At 31.1% G+C, this 14,924-nt stretch overlaps 1 protein-coding gene across 5 annotated transcripts in view; it reads right to left on the reverse strand.

Moving 5' to 3' along the window:
• The window catches only part of Tsp (Thrombospondin), a 166,260-nt gene that overhangs the window by 66,821 nt on the left and 84,515 nt on the right, over positions 1 to 14,924 (reverse strand). For all 5 annotated transcript variants that reach the window (XM_068350754.1, XM_068350753.1, XM_068350758.1 and 2 more), the window contains exon 3: positions 12,265 to 12,476. In XM_068350754.1, coding sequence (XP_068206855.1) covers positions 12,265 to 12,384 — 120 coding nt within the window. In that variant the 5' untranslated portion in view covers positions 12,385 to 12,476. The remainder of the gene's footprint in view (positions 1 to 12,264; positions 12,477 to 14,924) is intronic.

A 14,924-nucleotide genomic window follows, 5' to 3' on the forward strand; every position in this document is an offset into this window, starting at 1 on the left:
AGTTACATTCAAGCAGTCTTCGAAGAAAATAAACGCGGCTGGGGACAAACTTAAGGATAGCTTTATAAGCTTTATCAATAAATATCTATAAGCAAATAAAACTGTAACAATAAAGAAAAAAAAATAAACACGGAGATGACTTTCCAAAAAAAGGTTATCAGCAAATCTTTGCAAGTCAGCATTGAACATTTCAACCGAAGCTGTAATGCTTTTCTAAGACAGAATTCCAACTAACGGAAGATTGCAATTACAATATTTAATTTATCAAATAAAAAGAACCATTGTTATCTTTGCAAGTCAGCATTCAAAATGACCAACTGAAGCTGTAATGCTTTTCTAAGAGACTACCAACTAACGTAAAATTGGAACTTCAATATTCATTACAAAAAAGACCCGCTGTTATATTACAAAAACCTAAGTATCTGGATGGCAAGACAATTGGGAATAAGTGCTGAAAAGCAAATTATTAAATGTATAAAGATTAAACTGTTAAATACATTTAATATCAATATTATTGGATATAAGAATCATGTTAAAAATATTTTCACAAATCAGTATGTTTCTAACTTAAAAACATATTTAGAAAAATAATAAAATAAAAATGTAATTTTATCATATATTAGATGTTATAATGTATATAAAAAAATGTAAAATATAATTTCTTAAGGAAATATTTCTTTATAAAAGGAAAAAAATGTATGTTAAGAAAATGTAACTGTATTTTCATAATAAAAGATAAAAAAAAAAAAAACTTAAAAAGCCCCGACTCGTTACGTAACTCCACGAAAAAAAAAAAAAAAAAAAAAGTAAATAGGAAAGAGACGAGACGTCTGTCAGTGAGGTCGTATAGTCGTGTCCACGTTGGTCGTGACAACGGGAAAAGGGTTTCGAACTCGGAGATCAACAAGTACGGGGATTGGAATATCGTTGTCACTCGACAAAAGGATTTCCCTACGTCAACACCAGGAAGAAGAAGAAGAAGAAGAAGAAGAAGAAGAAGAAGAAGAAGAAGAAGAAGAAGAAGAAGAAGAAGAAGAAGAAGGACTATCATGGGGAAGATGGATTATTCAGGAGCGCTGCTTTCTGGCTTGTCTTTATTGAATTAACGGATATTTATAGGTTTATTAAGGTTTATTATTTATTTTGCTTGTTATTTCATATGAAAATATATTCATTATAAATATAAATATAAATATATACCATGCATTGATATAACTCCAATAATGCACAAAATAAAAGTAAAAAAAAAAAAAAACAAGGAATTAGAGCTATGGAAATAAAACTTAATCACCTAAGATGAGATATTATCAGAAGGATTTTTTTCTACAGCTTAACGTTAGCATGAAACCTATTATCATTATCAAAGAAGTTTCTGTATCCTGATTAGTATTATCAATATCTTAGGTCATAATATATAGCTGCCATTCAATATTACTGTTGTTGCTAAAATGTTTCGACATATTATTATTATTATTATTATTATTATTATTATTATTATTATTATCATTATTATCATTATTATTATTATTATTAGCATCTAACATCTCTAATATTTCGTTACCTTTACTATGCTTATTAGCATAATATTGACGATATCGTTGTGGCTAATCGTTTATTAACTAACCATGATTAACATACTCTAATATGTGTTAGTGTCATCATTACCAAAGTAGCGAACACAAGACTGAAGCACAGCCTCGGATCAAGTTACACAGCCAAATAGCGCGAGTGTCGTAGTTAATAAACGTAATGAAGGAGTGTGTGTGTGTGTGTGTGTGGAGAGGGGGTGGGGTGGCTAACGTCTGTGTTGACGGAAGCTTGTGGGCGAGAGAGAGAGAGAGAGAGAGAGAGAGAGAGAGAGAGAGAGAGAGAGAGAGAGAGAGATGGGCATATGATGGAGAGAAGGTAAGGGGACTAAGGATGGGATATGAAAGAGGAGGGAACCTGTTACGTCCATTACCTTCTCATTCCGACGTCTTTTCCCATCACTCTCATTCAACCCTTTTTCCATTAACATCTTCTGGTTATTAGATGTTTGCGACTGTCTGCGGTAGCGTTCATCCCTTTTTATGACTGCGTTAAGCTCCGTTGAACCGTTGATGATGTCTGTGGCACCATTTATTCCATAACAAAACTATAATAGTAATCATAACTGTACATTTGAGCTTACAGTAGCTTTCACGCGCGATTACAAGTGAAATTTAATACACTTCAACTGTAAATGTTATTTTGAGGTACCGTTCACTTCAGCATAAAGGAGTAATTTTCTAAATACCCTAAGGGTGAAGTTCACATTGAAGGAAATTTTCTTTTATCGTTACAGGATGTATAGGGAAAAAAAGGATTAAAAAGAGGCCTGATGTAGATATTTGGACCCGGATCTCTCTTTATCAGAAATTAGGCAATTTGACTTTTTATATGAGCCCATGAACCTTCTCAAACAAAATTGAATGTAATTAGCATATAATTTGCTTTTCATTAATCCTATACCCATTTCCACTTGGGAAATTTAAACAAAAGCAAGGATTTACGAAGTAGAGACTTCTGAAACTTTGATGATTTAAAGACTTACAGAAAATAGTGATCTGCTTTTATCTCCGTAATTCTCGCTTTTTCTCATAGGGTGTAGCACGGTATACAAACAAAAACACACACCAATTACTGCCACATTCATTCTTCAACTACTGAATTGTGTTTGTACTCAATATGCAGGGGACAAAAAAAAAAGAAAAAAAAAAGTACTCGCTTCATATACCTACATAGAATACTTATCAACATCATATCGAATATACCTATATACAGTATACACTGCGCTATTCACTCTAATCATACGGAAATGTGCTTTCCACGAGAACATGGCTTTTTTGCCCAATACGTTTGTCACACGAACTTTCTAGCCCTTACTATGCAATCCTCTCCTTGTACCCTCCTAACACTTCTGAATCAATCCTCTTTACACTCATCTATTTTTGTGCATTCTTTCAACGAGACCACTTCTATACATCTCCCTATTTCTCCCCTATCAATTCTTCTTACAATACACATACTACAAAAACTTTTAATCTCAACAATTTTTTTTTCTTTCATCCGCATTCAACATCCATATATCCATAAGTCGTTTCCATAAAGGGAAGTTGGTTCAACATTTCCTTTATATATGCAAGTCTTTCCAATGCTATTCACTCATCTATTACCTTCCTTGCTTCTCATATGTAATTCGCTTCTTCTCTGTTTATTCTCACATGCATTTGTGAATCAAAATCCTCCATTCTTTATTATCCATTTAAAACATTCATTTACTTGTCTTCCTGGTATGTAAGTGGATGTTATTACCTTACTCTTTTTCATATATATATATATATATATATATATATATATATATATATATATATATATATATATATATATATATAGCCTATATATATATATATATATATATATATATATATATATGTGTGTGTATATGCAATATATACATACATATATATACACATACACATATATATATATATATATTTATATATATACATATATATATATATATATATATATATATATATATATATATATATATATATATATATATTACCTTACCCTTTCTAATATATATATATATATATATATATATATATATATATATATATGCGTGTATATATGCAATATATACATACATATACATACACAAGCACATATATACACACACACACATATATATATATATATATATATATATATATATATTATATATATATATATATATATCTATATATATATATATATATATATATATATATATATATATATATATATATATATATATACATAAAAGCATGCATTTGTAATAATACATACTTGTATCTGCTTGGTATTTATCTCTTAACTTACTTCCTCCGCAGAGAAACCTAATATAGGATTACGAAAATTTTTAATGTGATATCAGATTATCAGAATAATCTGTTACTTTATATATTCGTTCTTTACATTCTTATCCGATATCATTTACTACTACCGTGATGGTTGTTCTTTTGTTACTGTTCTTGAACTATTTTATTCTAATAGTTCATTACTTCTCTTGTACTTTATTTACTTGCTTCCTTTCCTCACTACGTTTTTCCCCCTGTTGGAGCATTTGGGCTTATAGTATCATGCTTTTCCGACTAGGGTTGTAGCTTAAATAACAACAATAATAATAATTATCATTATTATCTATTTAATTGTAAATGGAGCGCAAATAACTGGGATTTATATTATGAAGCATTTATAAAAATTATGGTAACTTAAGGATGATGAAAACTGATGCAAGTTCATAGAATAGATTTATATGAAGCGTGATGAAAAAAAAAATTAACATTTCGTTATATCAACCTTTACTATTCTCTTGGTAAGGTAAACGGAATAGAATTATGTAGGAATAGTGTGTGCGCATGATTTATAAACAGCAATTTCATCTAAGATGCCATCAACATTAATTAAGTAAAACAATACGAGCAACAGAAAAGCTCAACTGTAAAATAAACGATACTGGGCACCGATTACCTTTAATGAAACATGCCTTAAAGATGGTCTACTATCGAATAATAATAATAATAATAATAATAATAATAATAATAATCACAAATATTATTACCATCTTCATGACGTAGCAAAAATATTTCTATGTAGTAACATTTTTTTAATTTTTATTGAATTTAAAATTCAAGACATTAAAGATTTTTTCTTTTTTTTAATGACAGTCCCGTGTTCCACTGATAACAGGAAAAAACATACGCACATTCATTAATACTAATAAAATAAGCTGAAATCTATTATTAGAGAGAGAGAGAGAGAGAGAGAGAGAGAGAGAGAGAGAGAGAGAGAGAGAGAGAGAGAGAGAGAGAGAGAGAGAGAGTAGAATCCCTTTCCTTTGAGCGGAAGAAGAAGAAGAAAAAGAAAAAGAAGAAGAAGAAGAAGAAGAAGGTCAGGAGAAGCGTCAGGTGGTAAGTATATATTCTGGCTCATCCTCGGCACCCAACTGGTGGTGCCGGATCTGCCCCACCGAAGGGTTTATCAATGGGTTTTATGATAACGGCGTGAGGCAGTGATGACGTCATTGGTCATGTGACACCACCACCACTCTCGCCAGTCTTTTGTTTTTCTTCTCGCAACTTTCGGGATCCGTTGTGTGCTTGTTTGCCATTTGATGTTGTGACCACAAAACTATTTAGTTTTTTTATGAGTTATTTGATGACTAAAAGAATAAAAAAGTGCTAAAGGGGTTTCTCTGACGTAGTGACGTATATCGTGAGGATTTATTACAATAGGAATTGAAACTTCATAAGGTCACGGTTCATAAGATTATGATAGTCAACACCTACAAGTCGTATTTGGTTGAATTGTACCAACCGTGTGTCACACGATCGTACATAAATTATTTTGTATATATTATGCTTGTATCTGCGCTCTTCCCTCGCACTAAAAGAAAACAGAATAAACGTGTCTGCGTGTTTCCTCTCTAACATTGTCTGTCTCTCGAACATGTGATTTCCTGTTGCCTTCCGGTTTTGTATATAAAGGAGAGGGTTCCTTAATAAAGTTACTCAGTTGATTGCATCCTGCCTTTGAGTCATAACCTTTCTCTCGGCCGTCACAGAATATACACGGATATGGACATTAGGCAGTACGGTGGACCACCTATACATTAAAGACCAATGCTAACTTCAATGGGTCACCTTTTTTTCCTATGTAACAACAAAAGTCTACGAACAATAATCCCCACCTTTAGACTTGCCTCCAATCTCTCTCACCACTGGCCCACTTGAAAGGAAGCAGAATGAAGGAGTCTTGGTCCCAGATTTGATAAGGTACATAACGTCCTCAGGGTCAGGACTCGCCGTCTCTACTCTCTCTTATTGGTACACCAATATCGTTATAATAAAAGCCTCTAAATAATGCTTGAGAAGTTATGCAATCCTATCAGTATAAGACGAAATGTCATTTAATGGTCTTCCCATTGCCAAATTCTGATTTGTGACTGTCAACGGCAAATTAGTTCAAAACGTGGATATGTAATTGTTGATACCAAGCTAATTACAATGGGTCTTAAAACTGTCAAGGTCTGTAGTCCATTTCTTTTAGCGATGCATATTTGCACGGACTCGCGGAGGTGCCCTTTTAGCTCGGAAAAGTTTCCGGATCGCTGATTGGTTGGACAAGATAATTCTAACCAATCAGCGATCAGGAAACTTTTCCGAGCTAAAAGGGCACCACCGCGAGTCAGTGCAAATATGCATCGCTAAAAGAAATGGACTATAGTTAATATAACATTAGAAATTGCAACCAGTAACATTCAATCAGATAAAAACAAGATTTCAAAACAGCCAACGTCCGGCTATGGCATAAAAAAGATCTAACCCGGTAAACAAATACCAATTCAAAACGAGGAATTTCCATTTTCAGTTTTTAATAAATTCAAAATAGGAATGGAAGGCCACCAACTTCTTACCACTTGATAGCCAAATTTGTACAGTAGATTACAAGCCATTCACATCCATCCAGTTCATGGATTGGATGCATACTTGTAACTCTTGATAAATTTCAGCCTGTATATCCAATAATTTTTGCTACCATGTACTCGTAATATATATCCAAGGTGATTTATCGACGGTAAAATAAAACCAGAGAAAATTAAAATTCACCCAATATGTATAATTTACATCGCAAAGAGAAAAATAATCTATATTTTTCAAAGTTAAATACTTTAAAAAGGTAAATGTGTTGATAAGCGATATCAATAACAAGCAATTACTAAGTGTTCACAACTAAGAAAGTCCAATCGATTCAAAACAAAGATTCACAACTTTCAACGTCCAATCAATATTTCTCTCAATTCCCAATATCCTTCTCTCACTTATCCTACCTTCAAATTTATTTTCTCCTTTCTTCTCTGCCCACTCCTCCTCTCATCTCCGTTTTCCTAACCCCATCTACTAGATATATTTCTTAGTTAAAAACATATTCATATAGTGAAAATTTCAATTGTAAATACACTACATAATATAAAAAATTATTTATGTTAAAAACATATTTAGATAAATAGCGAAAATTCCAGTTGTAAATACACTACATAATATAAAAAAAATTATTTATATAAAAATACTATGATGTATATATGTTATAAAATCTCATCTCCGTTTTCCCAATCCCATCTACTAGATATATTTCTTAGTTAAAAACATATTTAGATAAATAGTGCAAAATTTCAATTGTAAATACACTACATAATGTAAAAAATTATTTATGTAAACATACTATGATGTATATATGTTATAAAATCTCATCTCCGTTTTCCCAACCCCATCAACTAGATATATTTCTTAGTTAAAAAACATATTTAGATAAATAGTGAAAATTTCAATTGTAAATACACTACATAATATAAAAAATTATTTATGTAACATACTCAGATGTATATATGTTATAAAATCTCATCTCCGTTTTTCCAACCCCATCTACTAGCTATATTTCTTAGTTAAAAATATATTTAGATAAATAGTGAAAATTTCAATTGTAAATACAATACATAATATAAAAAATTATTTATGTAAACATACTATGCTGTATATATGTTATAAAATCTCATCTCCGTTTTCCCAACCCCATCAACTAGATATATTTCTTAGTTAAAAAACATATTTAGATAAATAGTGAAAAATTTCAATTGTAAATACATTACATAATGTAAAAAATTATTTATGTAAACATACTATGATGTATATATGTTATAAAATCTCATCTCCGTTTTCCCAACCCCATCAACTAGATATATTTCTTAGTTAAAAAACATATTTAGATAAATAGTGAAAAATTTCAATTGTAAATACACTACATAATATAAAAATTATTTATGTAAACATACTATGATGTATATATGTTATAAAATCTCATCTCCGTTTTCCCAATCCCATCAACTAGCTATATTTCTTAGTTAAAAATATATTTAGATAAATAGTGAAAATTTCAATTGTAAATACACTACATAATATAAAAAATTATTTATGTTGAAAACATATTTAGATAAATAGTGAAAAATTTCAATTGTAAATACACTACATAATATAAAAAAATGATTTATGTTAAAAACATATTTAGATAAATAGTGAAAATTTCATTAGTAAATACACTACATAATATAAAAAAAATTATTCATGTAAACATACTATGATGTATGTTATAAAATGAAAGTTTGTAAATGTGTACTTCATAATAAAAGAAAATCCCATCTACTTCCTGCTCTTCTTTCGACAAATCCCACCATTATCATCTGGTCCAAATCAGAGCCGGACAGATGCAGGTCACAAGAGGTGCCGAAGGAGTGGAACGAACAATTGGCAAAGCAATTAACAACCTACGGGTTGTGTGGGGAGACATCCAAACATTCATGTGCCCCCCCCCCCCGAGGAGAGAGAGAGAGAGAGAGAGGGGGGGGGGGGGCTAGGAGAGGGGGAACCAGGTGGATGCGATGCATAGTGGTCATAGTGATGATACGAAGATAACACGTTCATAAGGGAAGAGGGTGAAATTAAGTAATTAAGTAAATTAAGGGGACACAGTAGAGATAAAGAATAACGCATTAAGGAGTGACAAAAGAGGAAGAAGCATAATAATGGATAGCACAATCTGAATACAATTTAGGAAAATTATAAATGAGGAGGAAATATGAAGGAAAGGAAGAATTCAGTTTTAAAAGTGAAGAGGAAAGAGGAAGAGGCATAATAATGGATAGCACAATCTGAATACAATTTAGGAAAATTATAAATGAAGAGGAAATATGAAGGAAAGGAAGAGGAAGAAGCAAAATAAAGGATAGCACATTAAACAAACTACAATTTAGGAACATTGGGCAATTTTAAAAGTAAAGTAGATGAAAATGAAATATTTTCATTTGCGTAGTCATGACCTTCAACAACCCAAAGGCCAAAACCTTTATTGAAATTTCCTATGCAACGACGTCACTGTTTGTGCAACAGACCCCATTGGACTTTCAATATTAGTTTACAGTAAATTTTTGTCACGGCAATGATGAAGATGGTTCACCATATGGTATCGTCAACATGGCACATTTTTTTTCTTTTTTTTTTTAATTGCATAAAGAGCATGTCACCACCAGCCCTGCTGCTATTTTAATCATAGTGCAGTACATGGTATCAAAAAATTAATGAATAGAATAAAGCATGAAATGAAGCATAATTGCTGAATAGATAGAAGAAATTAAAACCGCTGGAAGATTATAATAAAACAAAACTTAAGCTGAAATAAAAAATATATATATATACATATAAATATATATATATATATATATATATATATATATATATATATATATATATATATATATATATATATATAAAATTATAAAATTGGATCAACAGGAAACATTTTGTACTCAGATTTTAGAGAGAGAGAGAGAGAGAGAGAGAGAGGAGAGAGAGAGAGAGAGAGAGAGATTAATGTGGCCCAGTGTAGATCCTAACGCTTAATTTGCTATAATAAAAAAACAGGAGACAACTCATTAGCCAATGATACATTGCTCTCTGTGTTGTTTCAAACGCAACCCTTATGATTGTCTGATAACTCCGTGCAAACACTGGGATAATATTGATGCAAGAATGATAAATACAGACATATTTTAAGCTAAATATGAAATCTGTATTAAAAACTAATGGTTCTTTTGACTTCAACCTAACTCCTTTTTTATTTTACCTTGTATTTTTTTCAATATGAGATAGATGAATACATTGGGTTGTTCGTTACATTAGTCTACGTATTGAAAAAGATTAATAAAGAAAAATGTTTTATGATGATATTTCGGAAGCGTAAAACTTCAATAAAAGATATGTTTAATGTTATCAAGGAGGGAGGTCTAATGACATTATACAAACCACACTTTACATTACTTTGACTAAGTCATACTTTAACTTTCCAAACTATTCCCTACGATGGTTAGCTATTTTACTACCCTCATTCTTCTATCACCCGTATTCACTATCAGCTAAGAAAATCCGAAGCGCGCGCTCTCTCTCTCTCTCTCTCTCTCTCTCTCTCTCTCTCTCTCTCGTATTCCCCATCAACTAAAAAAATCCCTAGTGCTTTCTCTCTCTCTCTCTCTCTCTCTCTCTCTCTCTCTCTCTCTCTCTCAATTATAATCTGGAAGGCAACTTTTAAATTTCGGTCTTCCTGTCATGATAAATAAATGATGAGATAGGTATATATATATATATATATATATATATATATATAAGTTCATATACAAATAATTGAATAAATATATTACTGTGCACATATTTTGTTGATGCACTGGAAGCACTCTGGAGTCTTAAGAACATAGTTCCAAGTTTATGATTAAAATTTCCCATGTTAATTTGAAAACCTCATAGGTTAGTGCTAGTATGAGTCGAAAGACACGATTTTTTCGATAGAATATTTGATTATTTCTCGATATAACGCTATGGATTTGTGTGAAATAATCATGAATTCTATAACAGGAAAGAGGAAGCACTCTCAAGCCATACAGAAGAGTGGGACATAATCGTTTTTTTCCGAAAACTTTCGAAGAAAAAAAATTATATTTCCAGTTATTTTGGAAGGACAAAAGGATTTTTTTAGGTTTTCGAAGAAAAAAAATTATATTTCCAGTTATTTTGGAAGGAAAAAGGGATTTTTTTAGCTTTTCGAAGAAAAAAAATTATTTCCAGTTATTTTGGAAGGAAAACAAGGATTTTTTTTAGGTTTTCGAAGAAAAAAAATTATATTTCCAGTTATTTTGGAAGGACAAAAGGATTTTTTTTAGGTTTTCGAAGAAAAAAAATTATATTTCCAGTTATTTTGGAAGGAAAAAGGGATTTTTTTAGCTTTTCGAAGAAAAAAAATTATATTTCCAGTTATTTTGGAAGGAAAACAAGGATTTTTTTTAGGTTTTCGAAGAAAAAAATTATATTTCCAGTTATTTTGGAAGGACATAAGGATTTTTTTTAGCTTTTCGAAGAAAAAAAAATATATTTCCAGTTATTTTGGAAGGAAAAAAGGATTTTCTTTTTTTTTTTAGCTTTTCGAAGAAAAAAAATTATATTTCCAGTTATTTTGAAAGGAAAAAAGGATATTTTTTTAGCTTTTCGAAGAAAAAATTATATTTCCAGTTATTTTGGAAGGCAAAAAGGATTTTTTTTAGCTTTTCGAAGAAAAAAAATATATTTCGAGTTATTTTGGAAGGAAAAAAGGATATTTTTTAGCTTTTCGAAGAAAAAAATTATATTTCCAGTTATTCTGGAAGGAAAAAAGGATTTCTTTAGCTTTTCGAAGAAAAAAAATTATATTTCCAGTTATTTTAGAAGGAAAAAAGGATTTTTTTTTAGCTTTTCGAAGAAAAAAAAATTATATTTCGAGTTATTTTGAAAGGAAAAAAGGATTCTTTTAGCTTTTGCAGATTAAGGATTAAGATAATGAAGGATTTACATGTCTCATTGTCTTGTATATAAAGACCTTCGGGAGAAAATTGCAGAATGGGTCTTATTTCAGAATTTTGTCGCATTGTAAAAATCATAAAATGGATCTTTTTAAATCATGAAATAATTTTCTGGTAGGAATTCTTCCTTCAGAAAGAATACGTAAGTTGCATTGTCAACCAAATACAGCGAATGGTAATTTTCAAAGTACCAAAGTCGTGTATAGGTTTTCATAAAACAAAGTTCTGTAACAAGTGGCATCAACATGATCTTCAGAAAATCAATAATAATATTAATAATAATAATAATCATAATAATAATAATAATAATAATAATAATAATGATAATAATAATAATATTAATATTAATAATAATGATAATATTAATAATAATAATGATAATAATAATAATAATAACAATAATAATATTAATAATAATAATGATAATATTAATAATAATAATGATGATGATGATGATAATAATAATAATAATAATAATGATATTAAAAATAATAATAATAATAATGATGAACAATTAATAATAATAATAATAATAACAATAATAATAATAATATTAATAATAATAATAATAATAATAATAATAATAATAATAATAATAATAATAATAATAATAATAATAATAATAATAACCTCCATTCTTATCACATCTGGAACTCTCCACCTTCCTGTCATATCCTTTAATATAGTATTGTCCGTTTCTGTGCCCCATCACAAACTTAACCTACTCTCAAAACGAAGGCAAAGTCGAAAGTTATATCAAGACTCACCACTCTCAGGTCCTCCAAGTTCTCCGTCATATTCCTGGGAGAGGCAGGCAAGTCGAAGGTGCCGAGGAACTTGCAGTCGACGTACACTCCAGCCTGAGACGCCCTCTGGTTGACCTGCATCAAGAGGGACCTCACTTTGGAGTGGGGCTTGATGGTGGGGGCGGACACGGACTTCACGGTCGTGTCCCCGTGGAGGGTCACATCAGCATTTACTGCAGAAAGGGAGAGATCATAATAAACACGATGGAATAAACAATTTGATATAAAAACAGTTAAACCAAAGATTGTCAGTGCCCAGTTGAGCACTGGTGATGATAGATCAGAGTCGAAGACAAAAAAGACGAATATTTTATTGAGGGGAAAAGCGTAAATTATCCAATCAGGTCAAATAGAATATTAGTTTTTATTTCGTTAGATAATAATCATGATTTAAAGCCTGCTCAGACAAAAAGACGAATATTTTATTGTGGGGAAAGCCGTAAAATATCCAATCAGGTCAAATAGATTATTAGTTTTTATTTAGTTAGATAATGATCATGATTTAAAGCCTGCTCAAACAAAAAGACGAATATTTTATAGTGAAAAAAAAATGAAATATCCAATCAGGTCAATTAGAAGATTATTTGTTTTAGTTTCGTTAGAGAATGATCATGATTTAATAATTGTTCATTTCAAATCCATTCATGGCAGGCTTAAAACTAAGGACAATCATCTGAGTTTGAATCAAGCGAAAAAATGGATTTCAACTTGCGTCATTCTCTCCAACAATTTGATATGAAAATAAACTAAAGATTGTTAGAGGGTCAAGAGCATTGTCGATAATGGATCAGAGTAGAGAACAAAAAGACGAAGGTTTTATAGTGAGAAAAACCACGAGAGATTCCATCTGATCAATTATATTATTTGCGTTTATTCCAGTCCACTTCATTTCGATGCAGGCATAACACTAAAGACAATCATCTGAATTTGAGTCAAGCAAATAAAATGAGTAAAGCTTGGGTCATTCTTTCCATCGCATTGTACACAAACAAAAAACGAGAGAGAGAGAGAGAGAGAGAGAGAGAGAGAGAGAGAGAGAGAGAGAGACTATAACTTTTTATCCCATCTAGCTTTGACCCGGAACAAAAGACAATCATCTGAATTTGAGTCAAGCAAATAAAATGAGTACAGTTTGGGCCATTCTTTCCATCGCATTGTACACAAACAAAAAAAACGAGAGAGAGAGAGAGAGAGAGAGAGAGAGAGAGAGAGAGAGAGAGAGAGAGATACAATAACTTTTTATCCCATCTAGCTTTGACCCGGAACAAGACAATCATCTGAATTTGAGTCAAGCAAATAAAATGAGTACAACTTGGGCCATTCTTTCCATCGCATTGTACACAAACAAAAACGAGAGAGAGAGAGAGAGAGAGAGAGAGAGAGAGAGAGACTATAACTTTTTATCTAGCTTTGACCCGGAACAAGGAGCCAAGAATGCGATGTCCAGCTTTGACGTCTTTGTGACGATGGGGGAGAAGAAGAAAGATAAACAGCGACGGACACTCACTAAACTGCTGCAGAACATGAGAGTTCAAAATAGCTGGTGATGGATGAAGTTTAAAGTGTAAACAAAAGGCTGTCATCCTGCCATAGACTGCAATGATCTATTATAGCTTGAAACTAAACGTCATATCAAATATCCCATGGTAACGTCGTTATAGAAGCCTGGTAATTGTGAATTATGAATAAACCAAAGTTTATATAAAGGTGTCTTTTGTTATTTTAACAAAGTAGTGACGGCAACTTTTAATAATGAAATTCTACTATTACTAATAATACCGCTCTCTCTCTCTCTCTCTCTCTCTCTCTCTCTCTCTCTCTCAAAGGGATAATGGATTCTGCAAGGTGGCGTTTGAACGATTATATCCAACGCCCACCCACATAACACTTCCTTGGCAACTTAAGCTAATTAGACACAGCTTCTAACTTTGCGTAACTACATTCCAAAATATCCTTTCTAATCTTTTTTTTGTGATTCTCAAATCATTTTTTATTTACCTAATTTACATTTTTCGAAAAGTTTCACAAAATTAGTTTTTTTTACGATATTTACAATTGCTTTTTTTGCAAGCATAACGTTTCCTTTATATATTTTCTCAAAAATATACAGTATTTAGGACATGCATAATTTTTGTATGCAAATAAAAGACTACTATGGTTTTTCTGTTAAGTATTATTACAGCATAATCAGCTTAATTAGAGGTTTGACATAAATTTATTTACCAGTTACAGCCATTTAAGTTTTCTTCCCATTTTCAGAATTTAACGATAACCATGATTAAGATGACATTCACGTTAGAGTATCTTCAATTTTTGTCATTAAACCTGTTTTTGTACGTCTTAAAATTCTTTATGGATAGTTTTTGTATAATATGCCGATACTTATTCATGAAGCTTCATCTGTGGTGGATAATGATGGAGGGTGGGCTGTGGCACCCTAGCAGTACCAGTTGAACTCGGTTGAGTCCCTTGTTAGGCTGGAGGAACGTAGAGAGTAGAGGTCCCCTTTTTGTTTTTGTTTCATTTGTTGATGTCGGCTACCCCCCCCCAAAATTGGGGGAAGTGCCTTGGTATATGTATGTATGTACTTATCCCAAGATTATTAAATCGCCAACATATTT

This window comes from Palaemon carinicauda, chromosome 27 (genome assembly GCF_036898095.1).
Source record: "Palaemon carinicauda isolate YSFRI2023 chromosome 27, ASM3689809v2, whole genome shotgun sequence".
In the NCBI taxonomy this organism is placed as follows: domain Eukaryota; kingdom Metazoa; phylum Arthropoda; class Malacostraca; order Decapoda; family Palaemonidae; genus Palaemon; species Palaemon carinicauda.